The 16,861-nt window shown below is 42.8% G+C and overlaps 1 protein-coding gene and 1 long non-coding RNA gene across 4 annotated transcripts; both read left to right on the top strand.

Moving 5' to 3' along the window:
- Positions 1-898: 898 nt before the first annotated feature.
- LOC144383037 (cryptochrome-2-like) lies at positions 899-16,694 on the top strand. 2 transcript variants are annotated; one of them, XM_078082138.1, is made up of 13 exons: positions 899-1,198; positions 8,471-8,579; positions 8,919-9,061; positions 10,744-10,928; positions 11,079-11,167; positions 11,577-11,717; positions 11,995-12,120; positions 12,382-12,567; positions 12,655-12,806; positions 13,306-13,508; positions 14,071-14,151; positions 14,350-14,691; positions 15,280-16,694. In XM_078082138.1, exons 1-12 carry the CDS (start codon positions 1,041-1,043, stop codon positions 14,682-14,684), a joined length of 1,908 nt encoding a protein of 635 aa, XP_077938264.1. In that variant the 5' UTR covers positions 899-1,040; the 3' UTR covers positions 14,685-14,691; positions 15,280-16,694. The 2 variants fall into 2 exon arrangements, with proteins under 2 accessions (XP_077938264.1, XP_077938263.1); XM_078082137.1 differs by having other exon boundaries at positions 14,263-14,691.
- On the top strand, positions 3,005-4,772 carry LOC144383666 (uncharacterized). Of its 2 annotated transcripts, none has more exons than XR_013451090.1 (5): positions 3,005-3,220; positions 3,350-3,484; positions 3,575-3,634; positions 3,731-3,900; positions 3,993-4,772. It is a non-coding gene; the product is annotated as an uncharacterized LOC144383666 (long non-coding RNA). The 2 variants fall into 2 exon arrangements; XR_013451092.1 differs by having other exon boundaries at positions 3,081-3,220; positions 3,350-3,467.
- Positions 16,695-16,861: the final 167 nt, after the last annotated feature.

The following is a 16,861-nucleotide window of genomic DNA, read 5'->3' as shown; positions in this document are numbered from 1 at the left end:
TGGATGCTTTTAAACGTGGCCTAAAACACACCTTTTTAGGAGAGCTTTTGAGTGAACTCGTTTTGTTTTTGTTTTCAAACTCTGTGTTTTTATTGTTAGCACTTACCTGTTTTATCATGTAGCACTTTGGGATTTGCTTAAATATAAAGTGCATTACAAATTTAATGTATTTTTATTATGTCAGTGTAGGACTTTAAGTTGAATTCATATATATCTAGTGAACAGGTGCTTTTCTGAGTTCTTCTGACTCTGGCTCATTGCCAACTGATATGCACTTGTAATGCAAATTCAAAGCAACATTTCTTATGCCCTTTTTCTCTATTTCATTGTCTCCTTCGGAGAATGCCGTTTTAGTCATTAAATAGATGAATAAAAACATAAATACATGAAATATGCATTTGGAATACATCATGAAATAAATACATTAGGCAATAAATACATAAATATTAAATACATTTAATTATTTCATGGTACTTTTATTTCATAATGCCACTTTTCATTTCATGGTACTTTTATTTCATAATGCCTCTTTTCATTACATGGTCCTTTTATTTCATAATGCCAGTTTTCATTTCCAGAGTGTTATATTTCAAAATGCCGTTTTTCATTTCCAGAGACTTTTATTTCACAATGCCGTTTTTCATTTCACGTTATTATATGCAAATCAGGGGGCGTGGCTACATCTAACATTCAGAACAGACGACAGAGCCGTGAGCATTTATTGGCTCATTTATTTATTTGATGATGTATTTCAAATGCATATTTCGTGTATTTATGTATTTATTAATTTGTTTAATTTAGACTAAATCGGCATTCCATACTTTTTTCCACATCACTGGACAGCAGTAGCGAACCCGCGAGCCGTTTGCCGACCGCCATTGAACACCACAGAAGAAGAAGGACCGCTGCGGCCACTGGCCACGCCCCCTGGCTCGCTGGTTCACGCGAGTGACGGCGCTCGGGACCCGGCTGGTTTCCGTGCGGGCTGGATTTCCAAAGCAGCTTCTCCGGCTCCTCCGAGGATGGAATAGGGGGTCGCCATGGCGGTGAATTCGGTGCACTGGTTCCGCAAAGGCCTGCGGCTGCACGACAACCCGGTGCTGCAGGAGGCCCTCGACGGAGCGGACGGCGCGCGCTGCGTTTACATCCTGGACCCGTGGTTCGCCGGAGCCGCTAACGTGGGGATCAACCGATGGAGGTGCGTGACGTCATCGCGGCGCATTATGCGCATCGCACGGTGAACCGGAGGGTTATATGGCACGGAACCGGGATACGGGATTCAGCCTGCCCCAGTGGGTGCTTACACTCATGTGGAGTGTAAGATATTTAGAATTAGACACACAGAGATGTGTGCTTATGGGTGTAAAAACATATTCTCGCATTGTGAATACGTGTTTGAAATTAGTCTTTAGGGTACATTTCCACAGGAATATTAATTCCCTCTGCTCACTTTTAAGGAAAAGTAGTCAAAAAATGAATACATTTTATTCATATAGTGTTTAAGAAAGCCGTGAGCGTGCACTTATCCCGACTCTGCACACCTGGATTGACTTAGCGTGATGAGCCGGGATGAGAAGGCGGAGCTAAGTCAAGCTGCGCTTTCTCACTTATCCTGGATTTCTCGATTCTACTTTTTGTGCAAAGGGTTTCCTGGTTTTCCCGAAACGTCCTCTCACGTCTAAAAGGCACGAAGAAGCACTGATATTGAGACGGGCCATTTCGTTCAGAAATGGGCATCGTGAAGCGCCGGTGAATGGGACTTCATACATCTACGAGGGGCCGTTTGGGACCCAACTACTGAGACACTCGTACTAACGAAACACTCGTGAGCATCTCACATCTCACAGATTTTGACCAGCGAAAAGCGCCAATCTTACGCCCTTCCTTAATGTGCTTTTAAGTCCGGACTCGCCCGTCCTTGCGTAGGTCCAAGTTCACTACCATACTTAAGTGACGGAATGTAATTTTAGGCGGCTTTCTGCTGCGGGAGATGAGGCTGACCGCCCGGTGCTGGTGGGGTCAGACGGTCCCGTTAAATGGACCTCACATCTCCCACATCCTCGGAGCAAATTGTTACGAAGGCTAAATTATGCTTAAACAACTAACTTCTCATCTGAAAAATTCGTGACTTAAACCGAACCGGTCTGGTGAAACCTAAGATGCCTTCTGTATGCTAGTGAGATGCACACGAGGCGTTATGTTAGTACGCATAAGAGTGTCTCAGTAGTCCCTCATATTCATCGCCCTCATCACACTTCACTGCACACGCAATTTTTGCCCACAGACTACTAACCTCCTGCCCCCCCCCCCCTTGTTATTTGGACGTGTTTATGATCCGCCGGACCTTCTTGACCGGTGTTACACCCCGACTGGTTTCTCTACGCGTGTTTGTTTGTTGTTTACTCCACAGCGGCAGACGTGTCTGCCTCGGTTTGTCCATTCGTTCCTTCATATTCCTGAAAGTCTTAAAACGGATCACACATCCATCGCAGCGTTTACGATTGCGTAAGTGGGCAGTACGCAGCCGCGTATGAAGACATTTTATTTAAGAAAACATATTAAATATATATCTTAAACAACTGGTTACCTTGGACGTGTCTTAGAACACGTGTATCGATTCTTAATTGTGACCCAATTAAAGTTGACGAGCAGCCCCCCTGTGAAAGCACCATGAGGCCGAACATACGATCCTTGAACAAGAGAGATGGACCCACAAAAAGTCAAGGAATCGGCGGACTACAAGCTGAGCAGCACATTTCAGCGAGGATGAGCGATATGTTCTCAAACGGCTGATGAACTGATAAGTAACTAAGTGCTATCGTAAGATAGCAACTACTTCGCTTTGCTGAAGGAATTGTACATGTTCTGGGTTGAATGCACTCATTGTAAGTCACTTTGGATAAAAGCATCAGCTAAATGACAAATGTTAAACTAAGTTAAATAACGCAAGCGTTGTACCTTTTCCAAACTGAATATTTAAAATGTCACAATGTGTAATTCATAGGCGGTGAGCTGTATTATGAGTGCCGCAGGAAACGAGATGAGCAGCAGCATCATCTCGCCACGGTTCTGTTGACACCACAAGAAGCCAACGCCATATTCGTTGAGTTTCACGGCCGTGACATTGGAGCTCACTGTGGGGTCGACGCGACTATGGACGCAATCCGTCAACGATGCTACTGGCCTGAAGACCAACGTCCATATTTCTTGGGAGCTTGTGGTAATATTTAAACATTCAATATCAGTGTTTTTCAATTGTCTAGATTGGCCAGTGTGATGCCTGCCAAAAGAAGATGACCTCTATAGGGGAATACTTACTAAATATAACATGTCTGGTTTACTTTTCAAGGTGACGGAGCCATTTGAATTAGTTGGGATGGACTTTGTGGGAAAGCTCGGGATCCGGATGTCTTCTATGAATATGGGGCCCCAAAGCGACCGACCGTGGAAAGGAATTTGTGAACAAAGTTGTTTTAATTTTGAAGCAAGTAATATTACTGTATTCATGGTCACATTGACAATGGAAAAACCATGACTGTATTCAAAATACGTTGTCCTCTTGTGTATTTTCTAGATGAATATGGAGTCCACAAACCAATGGCTTGGTTCAAAAGCTCAATGGCACAATTCAATGGTATAAAATTATTTCTCTAAGATATAATCCAACAAAACCACTGTTCTACATGGAGACTGACTTCATTGTCATTAATTATTTTTTTCCTTTCAGTAGAGTTTTGAAAAAAAATGGTCCAGGATCATCCAAGTGACTGGGACCAATACGTTAAGTCCACCGTGTTTGGCCTAAGAACTAAGAAACAGCTGACTACAAAGTACTCCCCATATTTCCTTATGGATGGGAGGGAAGCTCGGTATCCTTCCCAAATACCTGTTGAGTGGCAGGTATGATGGCAATTTCCTACAGTTTAAGTTGCTTGGTAACTATATACGTGTCTCCGCCTAATTTGGACTTGTTTTTAATGTGTCTGCTCCAGTGTAAAATGCATCGCAGGACCATATCGATGCTCTCACCCAAAATGAAGTTTGCAGCCACATCACCGAGCAGAAGGATGTGTAGGCTACGGTGGCTGCAAACCTGGCAAAAGGCCACGAACGGGTGCGCAGAAGAAAGTTTGCAAAGGGGGATGATGACGGCTTTGTTTTGGGGGACCAAGTATTGCGGAAAAACATTATGGAAGAGCAAAGAAAATGGAGGCAGACATGATGGGTGCATACACCATCACGAACGTTGATGGAAAAAGTGCTGACCTTACAAGTGGGAAAGGAAATCGGGAAAATTAACAATCGACCATCTAAAAAAATATGCAGACGGTCAAATTCCTGGCAAAATGGATGGCAGCTACTTCTACGTCTCCTCCACCTCTGCAGTCCGGCACGTTGAGTTCTTCCCCAATCGCCTCCTGCTGACAAGCCAACAACTCTCCAACCCGTCTCCTTGACCTCCACTCTGCACACTGCCCAGAGGAACGAACACGTTAGTACACATGTCAATTCTCGACAGTGATCAATCATAAATGACTCGTTGTTAACCAACTCTGTCTCCTGCTTTCAGTCATCTGGGTGTGCTGTGGAGCAAAGTGGGGCTTATGCAGTATTAGAGAGTGAGGTTGTGAGGTTTTGCCAATTATATGTAACACCTTTTAATAATACTGAAGGTTTTGAATTCATGCATTCATAACATCTTGGAGCGGCAAGAAGGATGAAGGTGCGTTATCGAGACTCCAAACAACGTCTATGTGGATGCAGGACTCAAACGCGGAGTTGAAAACAAAAAGGACTTTAATAGGAACATGCACGACACTGAGGGTAGGAGATTCAGGGTGGAACAATCAATGATGCGACACATGACACACAGGGCTTAAATACACTGGGAGGTGCAGGTGATTGGACACAGGTGGGAAGAATCAGACAATCACAGGGGACGACAGGACAAGACAGGAAGAATAAAACCGGAAACAAACCCACACCGTGACAGTTTCGGGATTAAAAAAGGTCATCTTTGTCATCTGTGAGAATAGTTGCGATACCGTAAGAAGAACAATGTGAAGACATTCCACACCTGTGTGGTAATCTAGCATTATTTGAATGTGACCGTAATTACATAGCTCAATGTATTGTGAAGGTGATTTATGCAAAGGAAAACCGGACGGTTTACCTTGATCCATTAGGTGAAAACCCAGACAACTATTTCTTCTCTTCAACAGAGCTTTCATTAGAAACAAATATACCCAGGGGGGGGCGTTAACACTCAAACTGTTACATTATTGAAGATAAAGTACCTTAATGCATTTATAATACGAATAACCAGCAAAATTATAATTAGTAGGTAAATCGCTGCCTTTCAGCACAAAATAGTTGTAGCCACCAAACGTAGTGTATCGCATTTCAGTAGTCGTACGTGCAGGTAAACAGCATTGGGTCTCGCGCCGTCTCATTCCTTCACATCGCTCATGGCGTCCACCTTAATTGTCCGGTTGCGAAAAGCTCTCGTTGCCCCAAACTGATCATTTGTGGGATTTCCGGGGGGTTTTCGGCGATCGTTACCGAGCTAAAATGTCAACTAACGGTCGCACAAAGTCTAACCTGCTACTTAGAGTGTGCAGTGACACGGAACGCTCGGGTCAATGTGAACAGCAACTGTACGTTATCGCCCAATAATGTACCCATTGTGACTGAATCAACCAATCAGAACGCTGGACTTCATCTACCCGTATTATAATGTTAGATAGCATGACGGAATTATGCAGAGCATGTGTCAATGCATGCCAAAGTCCAGGGAGAAGGGGAGATGGGCATGATGACTGGGTAGGCTTAAACTGACTGCTTAGTAATCACATGAATGTATGGTGTATTAATCTACTGGGTTGCTTATCCTCAGATCCAGTACTCAACATGCACTCTGGTTCCACTGGGAAACCACCTGGGCAGCAGGACTTTCCAGCATGTTTTTCTTTAGAGAGACTTTCGTTTTTCAATGATTTATTTATTGTCTGTAAAAACGTTTATTAGTTTAATAAAATGTCATATGAGAACTTCATTCATGAGATTTTTGATTCCTAATGGAATTTTTGTGGGTTCTTCTCTTGATCGTATGTGCGGCCTCATGGTGCTTTTATTGGGACGCTGCTTGTCAACTTTAATTGGGTGACAATTAAGAATTCACGTCCATGCATTTTGAGGATTTTCGGCAATATGTTTGAATGTGTGACGAACAACTGTAATAGAGTTTAAAACCAAACTGGTTACAGCAATAGTGACGAGTAATTCATGTTAATAAAAATAAATCGGAACACATTTAGAAGACAACGGAATAACTGTTTAACAAGTTTGTTTCGGATCAGCGCAGCAGCTGCGTTAACACACAGACAGGATTAATGTTAGCCTGGCTGTTGGCCTGGCCTGGTCAGGGTAGCTACAAAGAATTAATCTCCATGGTTACTTGGCTGGGTTTAACTCAACCTGAAACCAGGTTGAAGCTAAATTCATCCAGGATAACGTGAATATCCCGGCTTAATCCCTTATCCTGGTTTCGTGCAATACCCCCCAGGTTCTTCCATACGTAGGCTTGTAGTTTGCATATATATAAATAAAGGGGTCTATATAACATTATCAACCACACAATATATGTTTAGCAGATTAAACCTTCATTGCACAACTTGATACTTGATTGAAATGGAACCCACGTGCCTTGTGCAGCGTTCTACCTACAGACCCAGCTCCTCTCAAACAAGAACATTTATTATCCCCACTCACAATCAATATCCCTCCTCAAATGTGGCTTTTTAACACCTCCAGTTTCTGATGCATCTAAAAACAAATTGAGTGTTTTTGTAACTTTGTCACACATGCTACTTAATTCATTTTAAATCAATTAAAACTATTGCTGACATCTGATCGCGCCTTGTTAAAGAATATTAGAAGTATATGATGTAACACCGCGTACAACATGCCGGCTGTGATTACATGACATCGAGCCGGCTCCCTGCTGTAAACTAATGAACAAGACCAGCTGAAGGTAGGTCATCTACAATAAGTCTTTATTTCACTAAAATAGCTAAATGAGGTAGCAGCTCTCCTTCGAGGTTACCTCTCGCTGTTGTCAGGTGTCATCGGTGTGGGGTTTGTTTACCTGGCGTATATCTGGTACAGCAGGTGTCTCTCTGAATGACATCTGTGATTCATGAGGGTGACTAACACGTGACTGTAACACTGAATATACATGTTCCTATTCCTGGTCCTGCACACTCGTTCCACTCAGACCAATCCGTGCCAAGCATCCATTCAACAACACAACAAGTACACAAGTGTTTACAGAAATCACACCAATCGCTTCCAATGGATCAATCGGAGGTATCCACCACCCGGGATAACATTTGAAAAATGGAAGTTTTTGCATTATGGTTTGGAATGATGATTTTAGTCCTAATTCTTCATTTCGAATCTAATGGGTCTAACGAGTGACGGCTTCATGACGGGTCACACTTTGCTGATTGAAACCATCCTTACGTGGCAGGTGAGGGGACTGGAGGAGTGTGTTTGACAGTAACCATGACGCCGCCTCGCGCCACTGAGCTCTGATTCTCATCAGACGTCTGTGTGCTTTATCGGTCTCTATGGAACAAACCACGCATGCATCGATACGGTCTCACTGCAGTAAAAACAACCACCCGGTTTGCACGATAGAGGATTATTCTTTAACTCTCTTTGACATTATCTTAAATATGATCATTTCATTAGCTGTCTAAAGTCAATCAAAGGTGTATGGATGAGTACATGCATAAATAACACTGCTGCCTTGAATAGTCATAAGTGGATACTTACAACACGACATGATGGCATAACAGGTTACCCTCCCTACACTGAATACAGCTTGAACACACGGTTCATATTTTTAAAGAATCTATGCTGCCGATCTGCATTTAACCTTTTTTTCCAACCTACGATGGGATGGGCGGAGGGGGGGGGGTCCTTCTTCTAGCAGCGGTATATTTGATCCCTTTCTAACTTCAAGCTGTGGCTTTCATCATATTTCACACTCTTCTACCGGCGTATGGTGTGTTTAACAAAGCATGATAGAGGAGTAATCCAGAACACCGTATTAATAAAATAGCATGAAGATTGTGCATTGCTGAAGTTAAAGCAGTTTGTCCGGCTTATATTAGGTTCCCGCTGCCAGAGCGCAATGATGAAGAAAGGAACGACCCCAGTTTGCTGATTAGAGTCTGCACAGAACATTTGTGTAACAGCTGCTCCAGTTTCAGTGAAACATCAAACCCCCTGATTCAGAATTGACTACGGAGTCTGTATTTTCTGTCCAGCAACAGCATTCCTGACTCACTCAGTCCCAATAAGTTCTGATCCAGCTGGTGTGGCGTTGGACACACAGGACTGAGTCAGTGAGTTCTCCTGTTCTCGGAGGCCTCTTTGACTAACTCCATGCTCCTGTGTGCAGGTTCCTGCTGGAGGCGTTGGAAGACCTGGACAGCAGTCTGAAGAAGCTCAAGTCCAGATTGTTTGTAATCAGAGGGCAGCCGACAGATGTTTTCCCAAGGCTCTTTAAGGTATATGCTTCTCCCCACCTGTCATCTATAAGTCTGTCACAGACAAAAACACCACTCTCTAACGCTCTAGAATCTTCTTGGGCGTAGAGTTCTCCTCTAGAATCTTCTTGGGGGTAGAGTTCTTCTCTAGAATCTTCTTGGGCGTAGAGTTCTTCTCTAGAATCTTCTTGGGCATAGAGTTCTTCTCTAGAATCTCCTCAAAAGTCAATTAAATTTTCTAAAATCCTTTTACTCGTCGAGTCTTTCTCTGGCTTTCTCAGTGAACTTTTCTGGCCTTTGTGGATCCCTTCATTTCCCTCGGTCTTTTCTTCTCCTTTTCTTTTTTTTGCTCTACTGCAGGAGTGGGAAGTGACCAGACTGACATTTGAATATGACCCAGAGCCTTATGGGAAAGAGAGGGATGGGGCCATCATCAAGATGGCCCAAGAGTTTGGAGTGGAGACCATTGTCAGAAATGCACACACCCTCTACGACCTGGATAGGTTGGTAGCACACACTCATAAATCATATATTTGTATATAATGTCCATGTATTTATTTGCATATATACATACAATAGTGTTGCATATTTGTCACAGATCTTCATGTTAGACAAAATGTGTCCGTCCAGCCATCTGTCATCAAAGCTGTGTATACACACACACACACACACACACACACACACACACACACACACACACACACACACACACACACACACACACACACACACACGTATGCATGTATGTGGTGGGCAGTCAGCTGTTTTATTATTTCATGTATTTTTAATTAATACACATGTGTTATAGTTATTTTCTCATTGCACAGCTCCTCTTCCTCTGTTGCTTCCAGTGCAGCTTGTTTTAAAGAGCTTGTATCCAATCAGATTCAGGCCCTGTGTCTCTCTTTACACATTAAAGTCTATGGGGACCATATTGTTGATTGGTTGAAGATGCACATTAAAGTGTAAAACTAAGCCAATAGGTGGTGCTATATTTTTTGGGAAATCACTGAATGGGAATACTTTAAAGGCGTACAATAGCATCATGAATTAGAAATTTCGGCCAGAAAAAAAATGTTCGTTGGAGTTATAACATTTTATATTTTCAAGAAAATTCACCAAAATGGACGCCAGGCCACGCCCCGGTAGTTGCACGAAAACTCTTGATTTTAATAACTTTTGACCACCCAGGTGTCAAGATCAATATTCCCGAGAATGAAGTGGATCGGGTTCAAACTCTCGGAGTTTGTTCATTTGTGAATCCAAAATACGATGGAAATTGCAAAAAGCAAGCAAAGATTCAGCGAATGACTGCAGCGCCCCCTAATTTTCAAATATTCTGAAAAAATTAGGGTATGCTCAGGGACTCAATGAGAACATATCTTAGAGATTAGATTTGGTTGCGACGGGCTAATTACTTTTGAAGTTATAGGTCTTTCACTTTTAGGCCACACCCTCTACGACCTTCATTGGTCCATAAATTAATTCGAAACCCAATGAGATATCAACAAGCTTTTAATAACTTCTGATGGCAGTGACCCAATAATGATTTCCTGAAATCTTCGTGAGAATCGGACCTAGCGTCTGGGAGGAGTTTGCAAAAACAAGTTTTTCACAATATTCAAAATGGCGGAAAATCTTGCTAGGTGTGCAACATTTCGTGTCAATCGGTGAAACTAGGCAAAAATATCCCCAGAGGGAGCACTTCCGGGGGGCCGCTAGAGAGCCATTTCTTTATCCCCAAATGCGCAACCCAAAGAATATCTAAATGTTTCGCACACCAAAATTCAAGAATTTTTGAATATGATATCAAAAGTACGATTAAAGTGGAGAAATAATAATTCTTCGAAACACAATAGGGCTTTCGCCCGACTTGCAGTTGGCTCAGGCCCCAGTAAGAATATGTGAATGCGCTGTTTTAGTGCATCAGTTTGATGGATTGGTTTGTCATGCTTTGTTTTAAATGAATGTGACTGGTTCTTGTGCGTTTGCTCTTGTCATTGACTCAATTTGACTGTTTGCATTGTACGTCAAAAACACAGCATCCCATAATGACATATTCGTATACGTATCTGCAAAACAACATGACATCCAAGATGAAGTGTGGCTTTTACCTTTTGGATATAACGAAATGTTGTACTCCTTTAGGACATTGCTCTACTTTTATGTCTGTGTGTTTTTACAGGATAATAGAGGCAAACAACAACAGTCCTCCTCTGACCTTTAAGCGGTTCCAGGCCATTGTGAGCAGACTGGAGTTACCCAGGAGACCTCTGCCTCCGATCAGCCAGCAGCAGATGGACAGATGTCGCACTAATATAGCTGACAACCACAACCAGCAATACAGTATACCTTCACTGGAAGAACTCGGTACATACCTTTCATTTCACTGAAAAGGGCCAACGGAAAGACAGGGCGTAATTAAATGTGGCGTTTACTGTTAGTCAGACTTTAGTATGTACATGTTTGCTTCGTTAGAGGTCAAATGCTTAACATTACACCACTCAATCATGTCTCCAGGATTCAGGACTGAAGGTTTGCCTCCAGCTGTGTGGCACGGAGGAGAGTCGGAGGCCTTGGACCGACTCAACAAACATCTGGACAAAAAGGTGAAACATTGCAAATTTATTTTCTTCATGAACTCTTAGTTTTGGAGGAAGCATTCAATGTGTCTTCCCACACTGGCTATGACCTTCAACCCTGTTCATTGGTTCTGTTTGAGCTTGTCGCTTGAGGATCGTATACACTCAACCCTCTTATCCTGGGTCGGGGGGGGGGCGGCTCCAGTCGGGGACCCCAAACGTCCCTTTCCTGGGCCCCATCTACCGGGTCTGACTGGGGGATCCCAAGGTGTTCCCAGGCCATTGTTGATATAATCCCTCCATAGTCTTGGGTCTTACCGGGGGCCTCTTCCCAGATGACCGTGCCTGGAACACCACCCTAAGGCGCCGCACAAACCACCTCAACTGGTTCCTCGGAAGTGACATGTAATCACATTATCTGTGTGTCTGTCTGTAGGTGTGGGTAGCCAACTTTGAGCCCCCTCGTGTCAACACGTGTTCTCTGTATGCGAGTCCGACTGGCCTCAGCCCCTACCTGCGCTTTGGCTGTCTGTCCTGTCGGGTTTTGTACTACAACCTCAGAGAGCTGTACATGAAGGTACTGTGGATCCACTGCTCTCCATCACTTCTGATAATGAAGAGCAAGTTGAAGCGTCTTAAGCCTCTGGGTTTGTAATGTGGCGCAGTGATTGGATTTTAAAGTAACACAAAGAACCATCAGCTGCTTCTTAAAAAAATGCATATTAGTATTCAGTGTATGCATGAAGCATGGAATCTGGAATTTACAGATTCATCTTGGATTGAATTCTTCTCCTCGACCATCGACTTTGGAATCTGTTGCAATAATCAGTGTTCTCTGTTCTACGTCCCTCCAGCTGCGTAAGCGCTGCAGTCCTCCTCTCTCCCTGTTCGCCCAGCTGCTGTGGAGAGAGTTCTTCTACACAGCGGCTACAAACAACCCAAACTTTGACCGCATGGAGGCGAACCCCATCTGTGTGCAGGTGGGCCTTTGCATCCTTCTGTCCCGAACAGCTAACCAGGAGGGGCATCACACCTGTGGATGTCCTTCTCACAGCAGTCTCATCCCAGGGTAGATGTGAGGCAAATGTTCAGATCGCTTTTATACATCACGAGTGATGAATTGGGGTGCACGTGGAGAGGAGCGCATGCCGTACTGTTTCTGGCCGCGCGGTGTGATCGGGGGACTAGGAGAACAAAAGGCATCCTTCTGATGTCCGTGTCGCACACACTTTCGTTCTCAGATCCCATGGGACCAGAACCCAGAGGCACTGGCCAAGTGGGCCGAGGGTCGGACTGGCTTTCCCTGGATCGACGCCATAATGACTCAGCTCAGACAGGAGGGCTGGATCCACCACCTGGCCCGGCACGCCGTGGCTTGTTTCCTCACCAGGGGAGACCTGTGGATCAGCTGGGAGAGCGGCATGAAGGTACTTTAGTATTGTCAAAGTACAAGTTTCACAGCATCAATGTTCACTTTGCCAATGGTGTATGGATCCATCTGTGGGAGCCTGCAGGTGTTTGAGGAGCTGCTGCTGGATGCCGACTGGAGCGTGAATGCTGGGAGCTGGATGTGGCTGTCCTGCAGCGCCTTCTTCCAGCAGTTCTTCCACTGCTACTGTCCGGTGGGCTTTGGAAGGAGAACGGACCCCTCAGGAGACTACATCCGGTACAGACCTGCACAGACACGATCTGCCACCACACCATGTTCCTTATTCAACTCAGGGATGTTTCCTGTGAATAATGTGTACTTTATTCAAAGAATATACAAAATGTGCCGGTCATCCAGAATCAATAAAACCCTGCATTCAATTATAACTCTGCCTTTTCTTCGCAGCCGGTATGAAATGGGTTTCCAGGTACCGCTGATGATAGACTTTATTTTGCAATTGGCAGCTCACTCCTCACATCGGAGGCGTGACGAGTTCCCCTGCAAAGTGAAGCCATGTGTGTTCCTTGACAAATAAGCAAAAGCTGTTTCCAATTTGAATAGTTTTCAGACAAACTTTTTTCCTCAAACTGACATCCTTTTCTAACTATTTATTTTTTTATCCAATGGACCCACACCAACATTGATCCCTCCGCATTATCTGCATGTGCGTTTATGTCAGCTGCAAAGGCGATTGAAGTTCCAATGATATTAAGTATTCTTTCAAAATGTCCTGCAGGCGTTACATCCCCATGCTGAAGGACTATCCCAACCGGTACATCTATGAGCCGTGGAATGCCCCGCAGTCGGTCCAGAAGGCAGCAAACTGTGTGGTGGGAGTGGATTACCCAAAACCCATGATCAACCACGCAGAGGGCAGCCGGCTCAACATCGAGAGAATGAAACAAGTTTACCAACAGCTGTCCCACTATCGAGGACTCAGTACGTCGTCAACTTATAATATTTATATATATATATATATATATATATATAATATAATATAATATAATATAATATATATATATAAATATATATATATATAAATATATATATATATAAATATATATATATATAATATAATATAATATATATATATAAATATTATATTATATATATATATATATATAAATATTATATTATATATATATATATATATATATAATATATATATATATTATATAATATTTATATATATATATATTTATATATATATTATATATATATATATATATTATATAATATTTATATATATATATATTTATATATATATATAATATAATATTTATATATATATATATATATAATATAATATTTATATATATATATATATATAATATAATATTTATATATATATATATATATTTATATATATTTATATTTATATATATATATTATATATACACACACATCTTGCAGATATTTATTCTTGATCCAAGCACTTTAGTATGGATACACTTTAGATAGCAAGGATAGTTATTTGTGTGTGTGTGTGTGTGTGTGTCAGGTCTCCTAGCATCTGTACCAACGATCCAAGAGGAGGCGGAGCCACCGATGACCGATGAGTCACTGAGCGGCAGTGGCCCTGGTAGGAGGAAACACAAAAGCAAGATTCTCATTTTCCGTTGGATGATGTAGAAAGAAATAATTCACTGTCAAACTGTAAAATAATGTGTTGATTATTATCATGTTATCCTAGACTCTGCTGATTATGAAGCAGCTGGCTGCTCCACAGCTCCAGATTTTTCCACAGTCTACCCATCCTCCACCTTTGCCCCATACCCAGACCTGGAGGGTGCAGCAAACATCCGCCCATCCCAGACCCTCAGTGGCTCCTCCGGCTCGCGCACACAGTCCTGTATAGCCGCCGCCGCCGTGTCTACAGGGGCTCATGTCCCATGTCCCAACGTGTCCCCGTCCACTCAGCCCTCCTGTCGGGGGCAGAGGAGGAAAGGCCTCACTCGTAAGGTGCGGCGCAACCAGAGGCAGCGAGGACGCAAGGAGGAAGTAAGGGGAGCAGAGGAAGCAGGAAGGGAGGAGAGGATGGAGGAGGACGTTGAACCGCATGAGGAGACAATGGAGGAAGGTACTCTTGAAGACATCAGCAGACATCAGCAGTGATTGGGAGGTGAGCAGCTATAGAAATCATGCTAAAGGGAACTTATGTAACACATACAACTCTACTAGTGGGCATTAATTGTTAAAAAGGACAACATCGACTTGCTGTTTGGATGTTACTGCTAATGGAAATAGCAAAAAATATGAGGCAATTTGACAACAGAACAAACTTCAACACTAACTCAAGAAAAGTTGTAGCTTGTGAGTCGACATCAGACTAACCACATACATTCCTGGTCTGCACGGTGCATCATTTGAGCTTGTGTTCGATTGAAAGGACAAACAACCAAAGATTCGGTTGCGTGTTTTCATCCCGGGTACGTCCTGTTCTGCAGAGTGAAGCCAGTGTGTAACTTTGGTGCCTCACCTGCGCCATTACATTAATGTTGGTTCAGTCAAACGTCAACAGCAACAAACAGCCAAGCCCTCGTTGCTCCCTCCCTGAGGGTTGCTCCCTCCCTCGGGCATCCTCCTCACTTTACCCTCTCGGCAGCGCCGACTAGAGCTCACAATTTGCATCCATCTTAACACAACCAAATACTAAATATGTGTATACGAGAATTTCACTCTTACACTACTTTTATGGTTTCTCTTTCAGGTGGAGATCAAAAGGAGAATCTTTAAACATCTCTCTCGGATAACTGGACTCATGAAGACAAAACAGTCTTTCAAAAGGCATTCATATATAATATATATTATATAACAGAGGGCGCCCCCCCCCCCCACCCTGAAAAAGTATGGAATTAATTAATTAATTATTTTCAAATGCCCCAAGGGGAAACACTGTATACAGCATGTAGGTTCTTAATGAGAGCGCAGAAGCCGTGCGTGGACTTATTTCCCTTCCTTGTGCTAATTTTAGGCCAGGGGAGGATCACTGGAATATATATATATATATAATTTATCAGAGGTTGTATATAGAATATGTAAATACGGAACCTGTCTGCTTTGCTAATGCTTTGATAAAGGGGTTTTTACAAAGGCTTGTTCCTTCTTTCCAATATTTCCTACTAACTGGAGGTACTTGATGGATATGGAACTGGTGGCATGTTAGTTGGTTGTCATTTATTAGTTAGTTCTGTTTACTTTTGTATGAAAATAATTGAATATCTATTTAGTGAATCCTCGCATCTTAAAAGCTAAAAGCCAAAAACATTGTTTCATAGATTAGTTATTATGACAGTCATGTAGTTAAATAATTGAGAAATGTTTTTCAGCCCTATCCAGTGTATATCCTATATCAGTGCCCCTGTGAGCGCTGTTCTGTTGGTGTAGAGACAAGTGGGACTGTGAAGTCGAATCCTAAAAAAGGTAAAAGAGACCAATCAGTCAACTGGTCCAAACAAGTTGCCAGTTCCCACTTCAGACCACAGTACGAGCTCTGATCAGAGGAGGTTTTGCTGTACATTCCAACTAGCAACATGCTCTGCAGGGGTCTGCCTGGGAGCGCCGGGCTTTGTGGGTATTTATTGGTGTTCTTTGTGATCCCTAATAACATTCAAACATAATGATTGACGGATTTAGAACTTCAGCCACAGCCACACTATGTTGGGTCATGGTGGCCACACTCTTACAGTGTTGGGAGTAACGTGTTACAAAGTAACGCATTACTGTAATTGCACTACTTTTAGCGGTAACGAGCATGTAACAAAGTATTTTTTTAGATAAATTAACGCAGTTACAATTACTGAAATTTGAAATGACTTCGTTACTCGCGTTACTCTCTTTTGTGACGCGAAGCGGAGGGCCGGCTAGTTGTGGCCACCAAACGATGTGCGTCACAGAATAGTCGGCGTACGTGCACGTAAACAGCGTTGCGTCGCTCGCGACGAAAGAGCGCCGGATGCTGCAGGCGCCGCTCCACGCAAACAACCACGGCTCCACACTGAATAGATTGATCGCTCGCCGTGTTGAAGATGAGATGCATCCTGTCAACTGTCGAGGACTTTTGTACTACTGCTTGATTTGAAGGCCTGTTGCCCTGTTGATTACAATAAATAGGTCTAAAAAATATGTTTATTGTGTTTGACTGTTCAGTACTATTTATATTCATTACATTTAAAAAGCAGACATAAGTTACTTAAGTTACTTTCCAGAGTAACTAATTACTTTTGATACACAGTAACAGGTAAGTAATTCAATTACCTTTAAAAGAAGTAACTAAATACTCATTTTCAGTA

Source organism: Gasterosteus aculeatus, chromosome X (assembly GCF_964276395.1).
Source record: "Gasterosteus aculeatus chromosome X, fGasAcu3.hap1.1, whole genome shotgun sequence".
NCBI lineage: Eukaryota > Metazoa > Chordata > Actinopteri > Perciformes > Gasterosteidae > Gasterosteus > Gasterosteus aculeatus.
The sequence above is the reverse complement of the archived record's forward strand: the minus strand, read 5'-3'. Positions and strand labels throughout refer to the sequence as shown.

Excerpts from the sequence above, each read along its gene's own strand:
- LOC144383037 (XM_078082137.1), top strand. The coding sequence starts at position 1,041 with ATGGCGGTGAATTCGGTGCACTGGTTCCGCAAAGGCCTGCGGCTGCAC. Across the intron at positions 10,929-11,078 it reads ACCTTCACTGGAAGAACTCG|GATTCAGGACTGAAGGTTTG; the intron begins GTACATACCTTT and ends TCATGTCTCCAG. Across the intron at positions 13,509-14,070 it reads GTCCCACTATCGAGGACTCA|GTCTCCTAGCATCTGTACCA; the intron begins GTACGTCGTCAA and ends TGTGTGTGTCAG.